This window comes from Lepus europaeus, chromosome 6, assembly GCF_033115175.1.
Source record: "Lepus europaeus isolate LE1 chromosome 6, mLepTim1.pri, whole genome shotgun sequence".
NCBI lineage: Eukaryota > Metazoa > Chordata > Mammalia > Lagomorpha > Leporidae > Lepus > Lepus europaeus.
Genome location: NC_084832.1, coordinates 64938969 through 64957984, shown reverse-complemented (window position 1 = coordinate 64957984; position 19016 = coordinate 64938969). Strand labels below are relative to the sequence as shown.

The window sequence follows — 19016 nt, the reverse complement described above, 5'->3', positions numbered from 1 at the left end:
GAAATGTAAGTTCCAGAGAAGAAGAAAGAGACAAGAGGGCAGGAAAAATATACGAGGAAACAATGATTAAGAATATCCATCTCCAAAAGATCTGTATTATAATAAATATTAAAGGATGCTTTTCAGTAGAAAAAAATGTGGTCCAGGTAGAAACATATATCCACACAAAGAAACAAAGTAAAAGCTATAAAATTGGTGGGTTTTACTTACTTTTAATTTTATATTTTAATTTATCTAAAATATAATTGATCTTCTAAAGGAAAAAAAGTAGTAATGTATGCTTATAGCATAATTAAAAATAAAATGTATCATAAGATTAATACAAAGAATGGGACAGAGAGATTGTGAATACACTTTCAAAGCTTGAATTTCAAATATCCATGTGAACTCAATACTTTTTCTTTCTAAAAAATTAATATTTCCAAGTTATTTCCACTGAAAAGTGCTGTAAACAATGACAACCTTGCAACAATAAAACCACTAACATCATACAAGGGCACTTCAACAAGTTCATGAAAAAATGTAATTAAAGTCTTTATTTTGATGAAAACCATTTTTGAAATTTATGCATAGTTTTCTTATAATGCGTATTTTCCATGAAATTTTTAAGATCTCTCTTATGTATTATTGTGTCTAAATATAATTGTCCACTAAAAACCAAGGCTCCTCGGGGGAAATAATGGGATCCAGATTTGGAGTAGGAAATGGACAAGATGAGCGTGGACTGTGTTGTTCCGGCTGAAAACTTTGAAGCTCTCAGTGATGCCATGTTATGTCAAAGGTACCCAGGATCCAGCTTTAAAAGGGTTCTTGCTGTCCAAAAAAAAAAAGGGGGGGGAGGAGGGATAATTTGAGCTTCAAAAAGGAAAATTACAACTGATTAAAAGGGATCAAGTATTTTAAAACTTCATGAATTGGTAATTATTCCAAAAACAAACAAATGAACCTCATTGATCATCTTGGGAACTTTCTAGGACATTCTATCATTTTAAGAATGATAAATAGTGGAAGGATCCAGCATTTATTCTGCCATTCACTAACAGACTGTGCAGGTGATAAGAGAAAGTCCTTCACACCAGAAGCAAAGCTAAGAAATGCCAAGAGTATAGAATTAGAGAAGCATCGTTTTGCAATAGCAGTATAATAATAGATCTCCACAATGCTGCAGCTGTTATAATATGGATGGTGGGTTGATAAGAGATGCATGAAACCAACATTACCTAAACCCCCACTTTTACCATCACTTTAAATGTAGGAAAATGCATATCATATGGCTCCTGACGTGTGATACACATCACCACAAATTAAATAATTAAACCCGAATCTAATCAAGTATCTGGACCTTGAGTTTACAATTCAATAGCCACTGGTCACTTATGGTCATTTAAGTTTAAAATGAAGAATTAAACAATCACTTAGTAACTGTAATAAATCACTTTTCAGGTGGCTGATGGCTATCATATTGGACAATACAGATGTGGGACATTTCAGTCATCATAGGAAGTCCTCTGGGACAGCCCTACTCTAGATCATTACCATTTATGGGGTAGAAAGCCACATGAGCAAACATCAAGAAGCACTCAGCCAAACCCAGGATGTGGAAGATCACTAGAACAACCTCAGATTCTTCAACCATTGAATGGCCAGAATAGAACATTAAAAGAGACTCAAATACATGGCAACAAAATGTAGACTGTGTTTGAATGCTTATTTGAACAGACAAGACAAGAACTTACACAAGACATTTTTGAGTTAGGGAAAAAGAAAGCAGGCTGGGTACTTGCTGATATTAAGAAATTATCAAAGGGCCTGCATTATGGTATAGCTGGTAAAGCTGCCATTTGCGATGCCAGCATCCTATAGGGGCACTGCTTCGAGTCCTGGCTGTTCCACTTCTAATCCAGCTCCTTGCTAATGGGCAGAAAACGGCCCAAGTGCCTGGGCCCCTGCACCCGCATGGGAGACCTGGAAAAAGCTTCTGGCTCCTGGGTTCAGTCTGGCCCAGCCCCAGCTATTGCGGCCATTTGGGGAATGAACCAGCTGATGGAAGACCTCTCTTTCTCTCTGTCTCTCACTCACTCTCTCTCGCTCGCTCTTTCTTTCTCTATCTATCTGTAACTCTGCCTTTCAAAAACCTAAAATGAGGCCGGCGCCGTGGCTTAACAGGCTAATCCTCCACCTTGCGGTGCGGGTACACCGGGTTCTAGTCCCGGTTGGGGCGCCGGATTCTATCCTGGTTGCCTCTCTTCCAGGCCAGCTCTCTGCTGGCCCGAGAAGGCAGTGGAGGATGGCCCAAGTCCTTGGGCCCTGCACCCACATGGGAGACCAGGAGAAGCACCTGGCTCCTGGCTTCGGATCCGCGCGATGCGCCGGCCGCGGCGGCCATTGGAGGGTGAACCAACAGCAAAAAGGAAGACCCGTCTCTCTCTCTCACTATCCACTCTGCCTGAAAAAAAAAAAAAAAACCCTAAAATGAATCTTGAAAAAAAAAAGTTATCCATTTTATTGATTATGATGACAATATTGTGGCTAATAATTCTGAAAACTTAATTGGAGATACATTTTGAAATAATTTTGAGTAAAGGTATTTTTTTTTTTTTAGGATAAGATGGAAGAAAAAATAGAGAATGGCATGGTTGGTGGTGAAGTTGGTGATGAGTTTATGGGATTCATCATTCAGTTTTGGTGATTTTTGTATTTAAACATTTTTCTAATCAAACATTTTTAAAAACTAGGATATGCCTATGTACATCTTAGCTATGAAAAAGCTGCATTATATGCTTATGAAAATTAAGTTTGTTCCCTAACTGGTTTATGTTATTTGGACTTACCATAATATTACAATTTATGATAATGTAATATAGTGAAATATGATAAATGATAAAATGTGATTGTGAAAAAAAATTTATTCTATGTAAACCAAGTTGTATGTTTTGGAAAGAGTTGCTAAAAAACAATGAGTTTTGGATAAGGCAAATATGAAAATTCTTTTTTTTTTTTTTTTTTTGACAGGCAGAGTGGACAGTGAGAGAGAGACAGAGAGAAAGGTCTTCCTTTTGCCGTTGGTTCACCCTCCAATGGCCGCCGCGGTAGCGCGCTGCGGCCGGCGCACCGCGCTGATCCGATGGCAGGAGCCAGGTGCTTCTCCTGGTCTCCCATGGGGTGCAGGGCCCAAGCACTTGGGCCATCCTCCACTGCACTCCCTGGCCACAGCAGAGAGCTGGCCTGGAAGAGGGGCAACCGGGACAGGATCGGTGCCCCGACCGGGACTAGAACCCGGTGTGCCGGCGCCGCAAGGTGAAAATTCTTTTAAACATCGCAAATATCCAGTAGGATTTTGTGTTCAAACTTCTTCACAAGTGCCTTTTATTCCTAGATTGCTTTAAATAAAGAAAATCTGGAAATTTAATATGCACTATTGTGGATAAGATTTATCAAGACACATGATTCAGAACTTGAATACGTTCTATAAAAGAATTGGCGATTTTTTAAAAAAAATCATGATTAGAGTGAAGAATTTAGGGAAATATGAATGTGAACAGTAATTTGATGGTGAAACAGGCAGTCTGCTTATTGGGAAAACAGGGAGATGGCAAAGCTACCATTATGGGTAAGGGGACCAGGTCACTTATCCTCTAACTAGGAACACTTTGTATTCCACTGATGGCTAGTGATATTGAGCACTTTTTCATGTTTTTTGGTCATTTGTATTTCTTCTTTTGAGAATTATCTATTCAGGTCCTTTGCCCTTTTCTTAAGTAGACTGGTTGTTTGCTATTAAATTTTTGAGTTTATGATATATTCTGGATATTAATCTTTTCTTGGATAAGTAGCTCACAAATATTTTCTCCCATTCTGTTGGCTGTCTCAGCTCTATTCATTGTTTCCTTTGCTATGCAGAAGCTTCTGACCTCTGTTTAATCCCATTGGTCTAGTTTTGCTTTTGTCGTCTGTGCTTTTGGGGTCTTGTCCAAAAGTCATTGCCTACACCAATGTATTGAAGTGCAGCCCCTACGTTTTCTTGTGTCAGTTTCATAGTTTCAGATCTTACATTTAGGTCTTTGATACATCTTGAGTTGATTTTTGTATATGATAAGCAGTAGGGATCTAATTTCATTCTTCTGCAAATGTATATCCAGTTTTACCAGCACCATTTATTGAAGAGATTGTCTTCAGTGTGTGTTCTGGGCACCTTTCTCAAAAATCAGTTGACTGGGACCGGTGCTGTAGCATAGTGGGTAAAGCTGCTGCCTGTGGCAATGGCATCCCATATCGGCACTGATTTCTGTCCCAGCTGCTCCCTTTCTGATCCAGTTCTCTGCTTTGACCTGGGAAAGCAGTAGAAGATGGCCTGAATGCTTAGGCCCCTGCACCTACAGGGGAGACCAGGAAGAAGCTCCTAGCTCCTGGCTTTGGATCAGCCCAGCTCTGGCTCTTGTGGCCATTGGAAGAGTGAACCAACAGATGGAAGGCCTCTCTCTCTTTGTATCTCTCTCACTGTCTGTAATTCTACCTTTCAAATAAATAAATAAATCTTTTTAAAAAATCAGTCGTATGTACATGGATTAATTCCTGGGTTCTCTATTCTTTTCCATCGATCTACATGTCTTTTCTTTTCTTTTTGCCAACACCATGCTATCTTCTTTTTTCTTTTGTATTTCTTTAAAAAGATTTATTGGGCCCGGTGCTGTGGCATAGCGGGTAAAGTCATTGCCTACAGTGCTGGTGTCCCATATGGGTTCTGCTTCTAGTCCCAGCTGCTCCATTTCCGATCCAGCTCTCTGCTATGGCCTGGGAAAGCAGTAGAGGATGGTCCAAGTCCTTGGGCCTCTGCACCCATATGGGAGACCTGGAAGAAGCTCCTGGCTCCTGGCTTCAGTTCGGCATAGCTCTGGCCATTGCGGCCATCTGGGGAGTGAACCAGAGGATGGGAGACCTCTCTCTCTCTCTCTCTCTGCCTCTGCCTCTCTGTAACGTCTGTCTTTCAAAGATGAAGCTACAGAGAGGGAGAAGAGGCCAGGGCTAGGCCAGACCGAAGCCAGGAGCTAGTAGCTTCTTCTGGGTCTCCCACATGGGCGCAGGGGACCAAGCACTTGGGCCATCCTCCCGTGCTTTCCCAGGTGCATTATCAGAGAGCTGGATCAGAAGAGCATCAGGGACATGAGCCAGCACCTATAAGGGATTCTGGCACTTGCAGATGGCAGCTTTACCTCCTGTGCCGCAGCACCGGCCCTGATACCGTGCTATTTTAGTTCCTATAACTTTGAAATCAGGTATTGTATTGCCTCTGGCTTGACTTTTTCCCCCTTCAGTTTTACTTTGGCTATTCTGGGCCTTTGGTGATTCCATTTGAATTTTAGGATTTACTTTTCTAATTTGGTAAAGAAACATTTTTGATAGGGATTGTATTGAATCTATAGGTAGCTTTGACAGCATGAGTGTTTTGATAATATTAATTCTTCCAATCCATGAGCAAGGAATAGCTTTACTTTTGTGTGTGTATCCTTGATTTTTTGCATCAGTGTTGCATAATTTTCATTGGAGAGATTTTTCACTTTGGTTAAATTTCTAAATATTTAAATTTTGAAGCTACTGTGAATGAGATTTCTCTTTCGATTTCCTTTTCAGCAAGATTATTATTAGTGTATCAAATGTCCGCTATTTTCTGTATGTCGATTGTATCTTGTAACTTTACTGAATTGGTTTATCAGTTCTAACAGCTTTATGGTGGAGTGTTTGGGTTTTTCCATGTACAACATCGTGTCATCTGCAACCTCAATAATTTGACATCCTCCTTTCCCATGTCAATGCTCTTTATTTCTTTCTCTTCCCTAGTTGCCCTCATTAACACTTTCAGTGCTACATTGGATCAGAAGGGTGGCAGTGGACATCCTGCCGTGTTCCAGTTCTGAGGGGGAAGTGCTTTCAGTATTTACACTGGTTGTTTTTATAGTCTGTGTGTCTGTCTGTCTCTCATGATTTATCTTTATGTGTTGGTAGCTTTCTGTCACTGTAAGTTTGGATTCTCTTCTTTTGCTCTTTTGTGTACCTGCTCTGTTAGTGAATTTGATACTGTTTCCATGATGGTTACTTCTAAGCTAAGACTTTCTTCACAATTCCGTGTAAGGCTAGTCTAGTGGTGATAAATTCGCTTAGTTTCTGCTTGTCTGGGAAATACTTTATTTCTCCTTCACTTTGAAAGATAGCTCCACTGGATATAATATTCTTGGTTGGAAGTTTGGTTTTTTCTTTCCAGAATCTTACATGTATCACCCCAATCTCTTCTGACTTGTAGGTTGTTGCTGATAAGTCTCTGTCAGTCCAATGGATTTTCCATTATATGTAACTTGATGTTCTTCTCTCATGCCTTTAGGATTCTCTGCTTGTCCTTAACTTTTGGCAATTTGATTATAATATACCCTAGAGAAAGTCTTTTCTTAAGATTTATTTTATTTATTTGAAAGTTATAGTGGGGCCGGTGCTGTGGCGCAGTGGGTTAATACCCTGGACTGAAGCGCCAGCATCCTATATGGATGCTGGTTCGAGACCCAGCTGCTCCACTTCTGATCCAGCCTGGGAAAGCAGTAGAAGATGGCCTAAGTCCTTGGGCTCCTGCACCCGCATGGGAGACCTGGAAGAAGCTCCTGGCTTTGGATTGGCACAGCTCCAGCAGTTGCAGCCAATTGGGGTGTGAACCATCAGATGGAAGACCTCTCTCTCTCTTCCTCTGCCTCTCTGTAACTGTGCCTTTCAAATAAATAAATAAATCTTAAAAAAAAATAAGAAAGAGTGAGAGAGGAGGAGAGGGGGAAAGAGAGAGAAGGAGAGGGAGAGGGAGAAAGAGAAGGAGAGAAACCAATCTTGTGTTTTTCTGATTCACTCCCCAAATGGCTGCAACAGCTGAGGCTGGACCAGGCCAAAGCCAGTAGTCTAGAACTCCATCCATATCTCTCCTGTGTGGATGGCAGCAGTCCAAGTACTTGGGCCATCCTCCACTGCTTTCCCAGGTACATTAACATGGAGCTGGATCAGAAGCAGAGCATCTGGGACTCCAGCTATCTCTTTTATGCCCCACAATGCAATGCCCCAAAAGGTCTTCTTTAACAGAATATGGCTGGGGTTTTGGAACTTCTTGTATCTAGATATCTGTATCGTATTCAGTACTTGGGAATTTTTTTGCTACTATTGCATTTAATAGTTTCTTGATGCGTTTTTCCTTTTTTTCTCTTTCAGGTATCCCTATAATCAGCATTTGTTCACTAAATAATATCCCAAATAGGATTTCTTCATTCTCTTTTTTTTGGGTTTATTAAACTTTTATTTAATGAATATAAATTTCCAAAGTACAGCTTATGGGTTACAATGGCTTCCCCCTCCCAAAACTTCCCTCCCACCCACAACCCTCCCCTTTCCGCTCCCTCTCCCCTTCCAATCACATCATGATTCATTTTCAATTCTCTTTACATACAGAAGATCAGTTTAGTATATGTTAAGTAATGATTTCAACAGTTTACCCCCATATAGCAACACAAAGTGAAAAAAAAATACTGTTGGAGTACTAGTTATAGCATTAAATAACAGTGTACAGCACATTAAAGACAGAGATCCTACATAATATTTTTTTTAAAAAATTAATTAATTTTCTATGCCATTTCCAATTTAACACCAGGTTTTTTTTTCATTTCCAATTATCTTTATATACAGAAGATCGATTCAGTATATAATTAGTAAAGATCACATCAGTTTGTACCCACGCAGAAACACAAAGTGTAAAAATACTGTTTCAGTACTAGTTATAGCATCACTGCACATTAGACAACACATTAAGGACAGATCCCACATGGGATGTAAGCACACAGTGGCTCCTGTTATGTGTTGTCTAATGTGCAGTGATGCTATAACTAGTACTGAAACAGTATATTTACACTTTGTGTTTAATCAGCCCTTAAGGCATTCGGATCTGGCTGAAGAGCCCATGAGAGTATTGTAGGCATGGAAAGCCAAGATACCATGGAAAAGAAAAAAAAAAAGAAGAAGACCTAAATGAAAGATCTCTGCGAGTGAGATCCCAGTGGAAAGAACAGAGCCATCAAAGAAGGAGGTACCTTTCTCTGAAGGGAGGAAAGAACTTCCACTTTGACTATGACCCTATCGGAATAAGATTGAAGTTGGTGAACTCTAAAGGCTTCCATAGCCCTGGCAACTCATGACTAGAGCCTAGGGAGATTATTGACGCCATGAACAGGAGTGTCAAATTGTTAAGTCAGCAACAGGAGTCACTGTGTGCTTACATCCCATGTGAGATCTGTCCTTAATGTGTTGTCTAATGTGCAGTGATGCTATAACTAGTCATTCTCTTTTTTAAAAAAAAAAGATTTATTGATTTATTTGAAAGTCAGAGTTACACAGAGAGTGGAAAGGCAGAGAGAGAAAGAGAGAGAGAGAGAGAGAGAGAGAGAGGTCTTCCATCTGCTGGTTCACTCTCCAATTGGCTGCAACAGCCAGAGCTGTGCCGATCCAAAGCCAGGAGCCAGGAGCTTCGTCTGGGTCTCCCACGTGGGTGCAGGGGCCTAAGGACTCAGGCCATCTGCTACTGCTTTCCCAGGCCATAGCAGAGAGCTGGATCAGAAGTGGAGCAGCCGGATTTCAAACCGGCACCCATGTGGGATGCCGAAGCTTCAGGCCAGGGCTTTAACCCGCTGCACCACAGCACCAGCCCCTTCATTCTTTTTAATGATTTTTCTCTTTACTTTTGACTGACTGGGTTATTTCAAAAGTCTTGTCTTCAAGATGATAAATTCTTTCTGCTTGGTCTGTTCTGTTGTTGGAGCTCTCAGTTGTATTTATTTCATTGATTGAGATTTTCTATTCCAAAATTTATGATTGAGTTTTTGAATGATTTCTTTTTGATGAATCTCTTGTTCATTTCCTGCATTGCTTCTGTCACGTCTTTGGATGGTCTGTCTCTATTCCATGCATCTCATTGAATTTCCTTGGGAGCATTATTTTGAGTTCTTTTTCAGGCATTTCACAGGTTATCTTCGACTGAAGATCTATTTCTGGAGAACTATTGTGATTTTTTGGAAGTCTCATTCTTCCATGCTGCTTTGTATGTCCTATTTCCTTACACAGATGTCTGCACATCTAATGTAATAGCTCCTTCTTCTCTATGGAGTAGGTTTTGTCAGGAAAAAAAAATTTTTTTTTGATTAGAAGGAATATGAAGTGTCAGTTGAGTAGTTGCTTTGGCTTTGGTTCTAGGTGAGCTCAGAAATATAACTTCTGAATGATTCCTTTAACTGAAAACCATCTCAGCATTGTCTGTGAGTGCCACAGTTGTCTAGTCTCCAGCACTCCGTGGAAATAGTATGACTTTGAAGTGTATGTGGGTTTCCAAAGGCGGTGTCTTTGCTACCCAGAGAGTTGGGTGTCAATCAGCCGAGGAGTTTTGATGACTGTAGCCACATCTTGGTTTAGTAGGACACACTGGGATTTTTCCTCTTGTCCTGCCAGTCTCAGCTATTCGTGCTATAAGCCTCATGATGGGCTTGGGAACTGTACAAACAGTGATGGGGCTTATAGCACTAATAGCTATGGCTCTGGAACTGTACAAAGTGTATGCAATTTCTTCAGGTTCTGCTGGGTGTGTGTGGGTGAAGCTGGGGATAACAGCACTGAAAGTCCTAGTCCTAGCACTGGGAGCTGTGAAGACGACCTGGCCCTGAACCCACGGGGTGAATTCAGGTTATGCTGGAAACTGCACACTGGCAGGTGTAGACCTGGACAAGCAGAATGCAAATATCTTCTTTCCTAGGCCCCTCGGGGTGAGTTCCAGTGACTCTGAGGAAAAGAGGACCAATAGTCACAGTCCCAAATCTGCCTGGCAAGAAGGGCACCTTGTCTAGGTCCCACAGGAACAGCAGTGTATGCTGGAGATTGTTCACCATGGGCCTGCAGCCGTGCCATGAATACTGAGTTGTCCCCAGGTCTACAGGACAAGTGCAGTTGTTCTAGGGACTTGGAGCCAACAGCCCCAGTCCCAGAGCTGCAGGACACAGTGGAGGCCATACCCAGGTCCCATATTTCACAAATGGTTTATGTGGGAGATTGTACCCTGGTAGGCATGGGTCTTGCGCAATGGAATGCAGATAGGGTCCTCCCCGGGTCCCATGAGGGGCAACTCAGGTGACTGTGGACTATAGTGTAGAGATGCTACACAACTGCCTCTTGGGGGAACACCCCCCTGAAATCAGAGGCATGGCTTCAGTTTCTGCTCACACCAAAACAGGCTGGGGAGGGGGGTGGTGGGCACACCTACCCTAAAGCAATGTGGCAGTGGGAGCAGCAGGGGGCTAATGGACATGAATTGGTACCTGGAATATTTTGGGGGAATTTATAAATTTGCAGGAGCATCTAAATGGGCCTGTCTGAAGATTTACAACACAGTTCTAATCCCTATGTTAGACCACCAGACCAAATTCCTTTTCCCAAATCCTTAAGTTGATGTATAACTTTGCCTACGTGCCTGCTGGCTTGTAGACTTGCTGGTACCCTTTAAATAAAAGTGGGAGCACATAGCTATCAGTGGCATGCTCTTAGAATGGACGCTCCCCAAATTGTTAAGTCAGCAACAGGAGTCACTGTGTGCTTACATCCCATGTGGGATCTGTCCTTAATGTGTTGTCTAATGTGCAGTGATGCTATAACTAGTACTGAAACAGTATTTTTACACTTTGTGTTTCTGCGTGGGTTCAAAGTGATGAGATCTTTACTAATTATATACTGAATCGATCTTCTGTATATAAAGATAATTGGAAATGAAAAAAAAACTTGGTGTCAAATTGGAAATGGCATAGAAAATTAATTAATTTTTTTAAAAAAATATATTATGTAGGATCTCTGTCTTTAATGTGCTGTACACTCTTATTTAATGCTATAACTAGTACTCCAACAGTATTTTTTTTTCACTTTGTGTTGTTATATGGGGGTAAACTGTTGAAATCTTTACCTAATATATACTAAACTGATCTTCTGTATATAAAGAGAATTGAAAATGAATCATGATGTGATTGGAAGGGGAGAGGGAGCAGGAAAGGGGAGGGTTGTGGGTGGGAGGGAAGTTTTGGGAGGGGGAAGCCATTGTAACCCATAAGCTATACTTTGGAAATGTATATTCATTAAATAAAAGTTTAATAAAAAAAAAAAAAGAGTGGACGCTCCCGTGTCCTGTCTCCCCATTTGAAAAACCCTACATCACAGCCCCAGCAGCCCCAGGCCCAGAGCTTCAGGACTCAGAGGGCATCTGACCCACATCCCACAGGTTGATTCCAGGTTATGCTGGGGATCATGCAGCAGCCTGTGCAAGCCTGGGTCAGTGAGATGCAGATGGGCCTCCCTCAGGCCCCCAGGACGTACAGAACAAACGGTCGTGGGCCCAGAGCGGTAGGGTGCCATGGGGTCCTTACCCAGGTCCTTTGGGGGTGAACTGAGGTGACTCAATGGAATATAGCTCCAACACTGACAGCCCCAGAGCTGCAGGACCTGGAGGATAACTTACTCAGGGCCCATGTGATGATAACACAGTATTGTTACTAGCAGGTACAGATCTGGAGCAGAGGAATGTAAATAGGGCCTTCCCTGGCCCTACGCAGGAGCAGAGCTGTCCCTGGGACTTACAGAACCGACATGCACAGTCCCGGAGTGCAGAGTGCAGTGGGACCCTTGCCCGGGTCTCAGAGGTAGAGTGCCATTTATGCTGCAGGTTGTGCACCTTAAGTGGAAGAGTGCATAGTCAGCCTTGAGGTCTCACCAGTGAGTACAAGTTACTTCAGGGATTGCAGCACCCATAGCCACAGTGCCACACCTGCAGAACACAGGAGAGACTGTCCCCACTCCCACGGGGCATGCAAGGATGATGCTGGGTTTTGAGTCCTGGCCACTCAGCACCCTGTACTAAGACGTGCAGGAGGGGACTCCCTCGGTTCTGGTCGTCTGTGCGTGTATGTTGGCTGCTGCTGGCACTGAGCACCAGGAATCAGAGGGGAGCTTGTGAGCCTGGCCTCCGAGTTTGTGCCCAGCACAGCTGCAGGATGCAAAGGGACCTGCTCTCCGCCCAGTCAGGTGCCCTGGCTCTGGATCGGTGATCTTCTGATACCAACAGGGCTGCTTGCTGCCCCCTAAGACAGAATGGAATTTATCAGTGGCTGTGCCATAGCAGCTTAGGTCTGGACTTTTGGATGTGGAAGGAGGCAATGTAGGTTCCTTTTTTTTTTCTTTTGAGCAGAATACTTGCTCAGACCCCAGTCAGCTTTCTAGACTGGATTTAAAGCCATGGAGGGCTGCAAGATTTCCCTGTAGTTAGGGCTGCTGGTCCACAGCAATGGGGAGGGTGATGGAATTCTCTGCTTTCCTTTTCCCAGCAACATGATATCCCCTTGGCCGGGGAGCTGGGGTAGGAGCTGCGGCGTGCTTTGTTTCGCTTTCTCTGCTGGCTTGTGGAGTCTCTGAACTGTTCACAGTTCCAGTGGCTTCTTCTTTTTTTTTTTTTTTAAACTTTTATTTAATGAATATAAATTTCCAGTGTACAGCTTATGGATTACAATGGCTTCCCCCTCCCATAACTTCCCTCCCACCCACAACCCTCCCCTCTCCCGCTCCCTCTCCCCTTCCATTTGCATCAAGATTCATTTTCAATTCTCTTTATTTACAGAAGATCCATTTAGTATAAAGATTAGTGGCTTCTTGACTAGAGTTCTCCCCGTCAGTCTCCTGGAAACGTGGCCCGTCCTTTGTGGCTCTCATTCTTCTCTGTGGCAGAGCTGAGCTCGGGGCCTCTCTACTCAGCCGTCTAGGATCAGTTCTAGATTCCTTAAAAACCCTGTATTGTGATATTCACTTCTCTCCGAGTTATTCCGTGTCCTGAGCCCAAATTTGGCCACTTTAGAAATTGGCAACCCCCAACAGAGCATCTTCAACAGATCTTGTCCCTCTTTTCCCTGCTGTGAGCAGCTCATCACCTCCCTAAGGAATTGGAAAATCTCCTAATTGGGTGTTTAAAAGCAGGAAACAGGAAACAAAAAAAAAATTGTCCTTGCACCCTGCCTCTTTCGGGGATCATTAAAAATCCATTGGCTGACAATTGTGGCTCTGGAGACTCTACGCTCCTTCCTCAGGACATTTAGTCCAATGCACCTTTGAAGCCACACACATTTCCAGCCAGCTCCATTTGCATTGAGTTTTAGCAACACTTCATCCCGTTCAGCATCTTGGTGCACAGAGGCTGACTAACCACCCTCCCTGCTCTCTCGCCCCTCTCGCAGAAAGCACCGTCAAAGAAATACTCACAGTTCAGTGCCGATGTGGCGGAGGCCATTGCCTTCTTTGACTCCATCATTGCAGAGCTGGATACAGAGAGACGGCCCCGGGCTGCGGAGGCTGAACCCCCAAATGAAGATGTGGACTTCGATGGTGAGTGCTTCGATGGTGAGACGTCGTGAACACGTGGCTGAAGGCGGTGGGCTGCGAGTGGACTTCAGGAATCCCACTGTTAGCAGAAAGTGTGTCCAGGTTCTTGATGCAGCTACAGGAAAAGAATTTCTAGATGTGTCAAGGTCGAATTGGGCCAGCCAAGTTTGTTATAAGCAGAAGTACACCCTTCAGAGAGGGAGAACAGGCAGGCTCACGGGGTGGAGAGCATCTGCCCAGGGGGTCTGGAGAAGTTTCTCTTTCATTTCCATCCTGTAATGATGGGGTGGGAATATTCACGAGATAAGGAGGAGCGTTCTAGGGTCAAGGCTGGGTTTCCTGGAATGGGAGTGCCACCTATTTTCTTTCCTAGTAAGGTCCTTTTGGATCTGTCCTGGCCATTTTGGAGGTGGATCTTGACCCCAATGACAATGTTCTTTTTTTTAAAAAAATATTTTATTTATTTGAAAGGCATAGTTACAGAGAGAGGTAGAGAGAGAGAGAGAGAGAGAGAGAGGTCTTCCATCCGCTGGTTCACTCCTCAGATGGCCTCATCGGCCGGAGCTGTGCCGATCTGAAGCCAGGAGCCAGCAGCTTCTTCCGGGTCTCCTACGTTGGTGCAGGGGCCCAAGGACCTGGGCCATCTTCTACTGCTATCCCAGGCCATAGCAGAGCACTGGATCAGAAGAGGAGCAGCTGGGACTAGAACCGGTGCCCATATGGGATGCTAGTGCTTCAGGTCAGGGTGTTAACCCGCAGCGCCACAGCGCCGGCCCCCAATGTTCTTGGTATTCAAGGTGACAGTATGGCTGACAATATGACTGCCTTTTCGGGGACATTTGCCAACCTTGTTTTTGAGTGTTGTGTTAGTGAAAGTCTTTGGGACCTCCCAGGATGTCTGGGCTGCTCTCCTATGTAGCTGTCTGCCTACTCTCACATTTCCCCTCAAGAAATCTGGACCCTTAATTCTTATCAGGGATAACTTATTCAGGCTGAGAAGGGATGTAGACCCTCCCTGTCCCTGGGGTCCAGATTTCCTTGTTGTCTGTCCGTTCAAGAGTCGCTTATGTGGAAGGGTTGGATTTGAGGAAAGGATAGAAGACCTAGGAAGTGTGGTCACACTGTCCCCGGGGCAAATGTGTGTCACCAGCAGACTACTCATAGAGCCATTCATTGGTGGTGCCCGGCCAGGCAGAGTGAGGACCTACAGAAGCCTGGGAGAGACAAATGTAACAAATGTGTTAAAAAGATGGGACTGAAGAAGAGAAAGAGAATGACAGTGGACCCAACAGTGGCAGTACCCAGGGAAGGTTTGGAAACCAGTCTGGAAAAGACTGGATTAATCCCTGCAGGCCTGTATTACACTTGTGTAGCCATTCAGTCTCCTTGAAAATGGCTTGAATATTTATTTCAACTTGACCTTGAGTTGTTAACCAAGTGCAATAGGATGACTTAATAACTGCACAAATCCCTCCTTGTTCAGCTAATAAACGATCTAGAGCCCTTTTACTCAAGGAGTATTTGTATCACTGAGAAGGGTGACTTCTGGGGCAAGGTACCCCAGAGTGCAATTGCCCATTAAGCAGGCATTGTCTTTACATGGGTAAGCAAGAGCCAATTCAGAGAAGGGGGTTGGTGATGTCAGAAGAAACCCTTTGGGGCTTCTAAGGAGCCACGTGTGGCCAGAGGAGTGCAAGAGTGGTTGGTAGAGACCTGTGATAGGTGAGAAAGATGCCTGAAAGGAATTGGGTGCAGTCACTGTTAATGGGTCCTAATTCGGGGAGGGGGGCATTGCTTGCTGGTCTAGATGGTGGTACTTGAAATGAAGGCAATTTTCCCTAGAAGGCCTGTCCTAGTTTCCATCCCCTGAAGATTCTCCATTGACAGGCCTGGGACCACAAAATCTGGCAGTGCACTGTCCTCCACAATCTAACCGAAATCACGGGTTTTGGCCCATGACTGCTCCCTGGTAGGACGGTGTGGTGTCCGGTTGCAGACATCCACCTGGGGCAGCAATGCTGCCCCTTTTGCCACCCTATCAGCAAAATTGCTTCCTTTGATGATGTCTGAGACCCATCTTTGGTGTCCCTGGCAATGTGCTAGAGCAGCCTTGCAGGGTTCCTGGAGGACTTGCAAGAGAAGTAGAATCCCTGACCATGTTGTATGGAGGAGTCTTTGGCAGCCAGTAGTCCCCTGCCTTTCCACGTGCTACATGGCCGTGTAAAACCATGAAAGCCTGTTGGGTGTCAGTATAAACAGTGAACCTTTTTCCTTTGCCAAAAAAGAAGCTTGGATTAAAGCAACTAATTCAGCCTTTTATACTGAAAGCTTAGGGGGCAAGAGTTGAGCCTTGAATACCTGTTGGAAGCTCGTGGTTGAGTATCCAGCTCTCCTGATACCTTTTTTTTTGACAGGCAGAATTAGACAGTGAGAGAGAGAAAGGTCTTCCTTCCGTTGGTTCACCCCCCCAAATGGCTGCTATGGCCAGTGCTCTGCACGGATCTGAAGCCAGGAGCCAGGTGCTTCCTCCTGGTCTCCCATTCAGGTGCAGGGCCCAAGCACTTGGGCCATCCTCCACTACCTTCCTGGGCCACAGCAGAGAGCTGGACTGGAAGAGGAGCAACCGGGACAGAATCCGGTGCCCCAAATGGGACTAGAACCTGGGGTGCTAGCACCACAGGCGGAGGATTAGCCTAGTCAGCTGTGGTGCCGGCCTCCTGATACCTTCTATGGTAAAACCATTACCAAAAGCAATCTGGCCTTTCTCGGGGTTTCCAAGGGTGGCATCCTTTCAATCTGATCTGCCGCGTAAACCTGTTCTACTACAGCGCAAGAGGGAACCAATTAATTACCCTCTAGAGCTGGTAGGAGGGTTGCTGGATTTAGGATTTGGGAGGCCTTTAAGGTAACTTCCAGGGAGTCTAGGAGGAGTAGTTGATGTTTGCAAAGACATCCTCCCATCAGCCATTGGCGACCTTTTGTCTCTAGGACCCCTTGAGGTGTTTGGACCTCCATAGGTTGCCCGAGAGTAAGCCTAGAAGCTGCTTCTACCAGCAGTGACAGAATCCAGTTATTTAGAAAAATGGGCCAGAGGTCGGGAAAGCTCCCTAGTTTCTGGGTCGGTACCCTGAGAACAGCCACAGAAAGGGCGAAGGGCATTTCTAGGTTAGGAAGGCCTAGTGCCAAGCCTGTGGTCAGAGCAAGCATCTGAGCGAGGGTGGTAGAAGCGTCTGCAACAGTGGAATGAAGGGAAACAACAACCTCATTTGTGGCCCTAAGATCTCCAGCTAAGGCAGATTCTTCAGTGGGTTTTGCTGGCAGAACAGGAGCACTGCAGGGGGAGTGGCGTGGGACCTAAATCTCATGAGCAGGCAATTTTTCAATTATGCATTGAAGCCCCACGTGGCCTTAGGTTTTGATGGAGATTGGTGTCACTGGGGGAGACTGGTGGCCTTTTTAAAGAGGATCTTGACGGGTGGCACAGGTGGCTTCACCCAGAAATGTCTCGGTCTCAAACCCAAGGGTTCGCTTTACATTCAACCTCGACAGGGAGGTTTCTTTGTAAAGATTTATTTTCATTTATTTGAAAGGCAGAGTTACAGTGAGGTAGAGCACACACACACAGAGAGCGAGAGCGAGAGAGAGAGAGAGAGAGAGAGGTCTTCCATCCACTGGTTCACTCCCCACACGGCCACAATGGCTGGAGCTGCGCCAATCTGAAGCCAGGAGCTTCTTCTGGATCGCCCACGTGGGTGCAGGGGCCCAAGGACTTGGGTCATTTTCTACTGCTTTCCCAGGCCATAGCAGAGAGCTGGATCAGAAGTGGAGCAGCCAGGACTCAAACCAGCACTCATATGGGATGCCGGCACTGCACGCGGCAGCTTTATCTGCTATGCCACAGTACCAGCCCTGACAGAGAGGTTTCTAAGGCCAGGGGTTGACTCTGATTCCATTAATATCATGGCTAAAGGGCTGGTCTGCAGAGCTACTAACTATGACCAAAGAACAGTGTGAGTCTCTGCCAAGCAATGGTGTCAGACATCCTGGCATCACCAGAAACTGGTGAGAGACCAGAATGTCCTCTCTGACATGCTAGAAGCCAGGTGAAACACTGGGCACCAGGCTCACCATCCACTCCCGCAGCAGTGGGAAGTCACCAGCAGTCCTGCCTGTGACAGCCAAGGTCAGCCAGGGCTCCAGGCATGTGATGGGAACTGCCTGGTTCCGGGGCCCCTTCAGGTCTCAGACAGGAACACACAGGGATGGGGAGGAGAGGGCTCCCCTTCCTCTGGTGTTGAGAGCAGTCCCGTTTCCAGGGTCCCTCCTGTTAGCACTGGGGGCAAGGGCCAGGCCCTCTCCTGCAGGGACGTACTAGGCACCAATGTCCTGGCTTCCCACAGCTGAATCTCCCTGGGTTTTCTTAGCCACGTTGGGATGCTTTTCAGGTTGGCCCTGGGTCTCAAGGTGCTGGTGACAGCCACTGCTACCATGTGAGCCGTTGCTTAGACTGATGCTTCCCATGCTGGAGCCCCTCATCCTCCGAGCTCTGTCCCTCACTATATACCCTAACACTGGCTCATGGGAGAGAGGGTCCGATGGCTAACTCTTGAGGCTTTCTCTGAATGTCTGACTCTTCCTGATGACATGGGTACTGAGGAAGACCTGCGCCTCAGGGGTGCTGGAGTCAGTGTTACTGTGGCTCCTCAAGGCCTCTGGCACTCAGCCCTGGAAGAGGGCTGTGCTTTCCTGCTCATGCTGGGTTACTTCCCACAGGGGCAAAGCCTGTCTACATCTGGATGACAAGAGGCTTGAGTAGGAGTGGCCCCAGCTGGACTGTGCCAGGTTCCGGGGGGAGGCAGCATGCTGATAGGAGAGGCACGAGAATCGGGAAGTCTCGTCACTGCGTTGACAGTGCTGACAGTGGAGCAGGTGGAAGCTGAGGGGGTTAAATCCTGGGAGGGGGAGATGCTCTTGGAGGTGGGTTGCGACAGCACCCGTAGTGCTAATGCCAGCTAAGGTGGTGACATGGCTGAGGGCGCGATGGCCTTTTCTGGGTCACAGACATGGGAAGTCCTTGGGACTTTTGGGGCCATCTGGGCTCCTCCCGTGGCTAGCTGTCTGCTTATTCTCCTACCGCCTCACTGGCTCAAGGAAGCACCTGTTCCTGCCACCCAGAAATTGGCCTCTGGGCTCCGTCCCTTTGGGGAACCCTTGCTTGAGTTATGCCTGCTGCCGCCTCTGCAGCTCCAACAGCTGGGCCGCGTTTGAACAAAAGCTCTTTCCCTGCAGTGCGCTGACTACAGCAGAGGCAGGGTGGGACTTTCTAAGACTATGAGGGAAGGCAATAGAGAAGTGAATCAAGAAAGGGAATGGGTGGCGAGTGTTGTCTACAGCGTTAAAACGGACTTCCAGTTTTGCAAGGTGGAAACGTTCTGGAGATTGTGTGCACCCCAGTGTGACGCCTCTTGGCACTACCAACCTGCACACTTAATAAATGGTTAAGAGGATAATTTTTATGTTGTGTGCACACCATTGCCATTTTAAAAAGAGTA

At 45.5% G+C, this 19016-nt stretch overlaps 1 protein-coding gene across 1 annotated transcript in view; it reads left to right on the top strand.

Annotated features, from left to right (window-relative positions):
- C6H13orf42 (chromosome 6 C13orf42 homolog) overlaps nt 1-19016 on the top strand; it is a 36603-nt gene that overhangs the window by 14412 nt on the left and 3175 nt on the right. The window contains exon 2 of the mRNA XM_062195344.1: nt 13320-13467. Coding sequence (XP_062051328.1) covers nt 13320-13467 — 148 coding nt within the window. The remainder of the gene's footprint in view (nt 1-13319; nt 13468-19016) is intronic.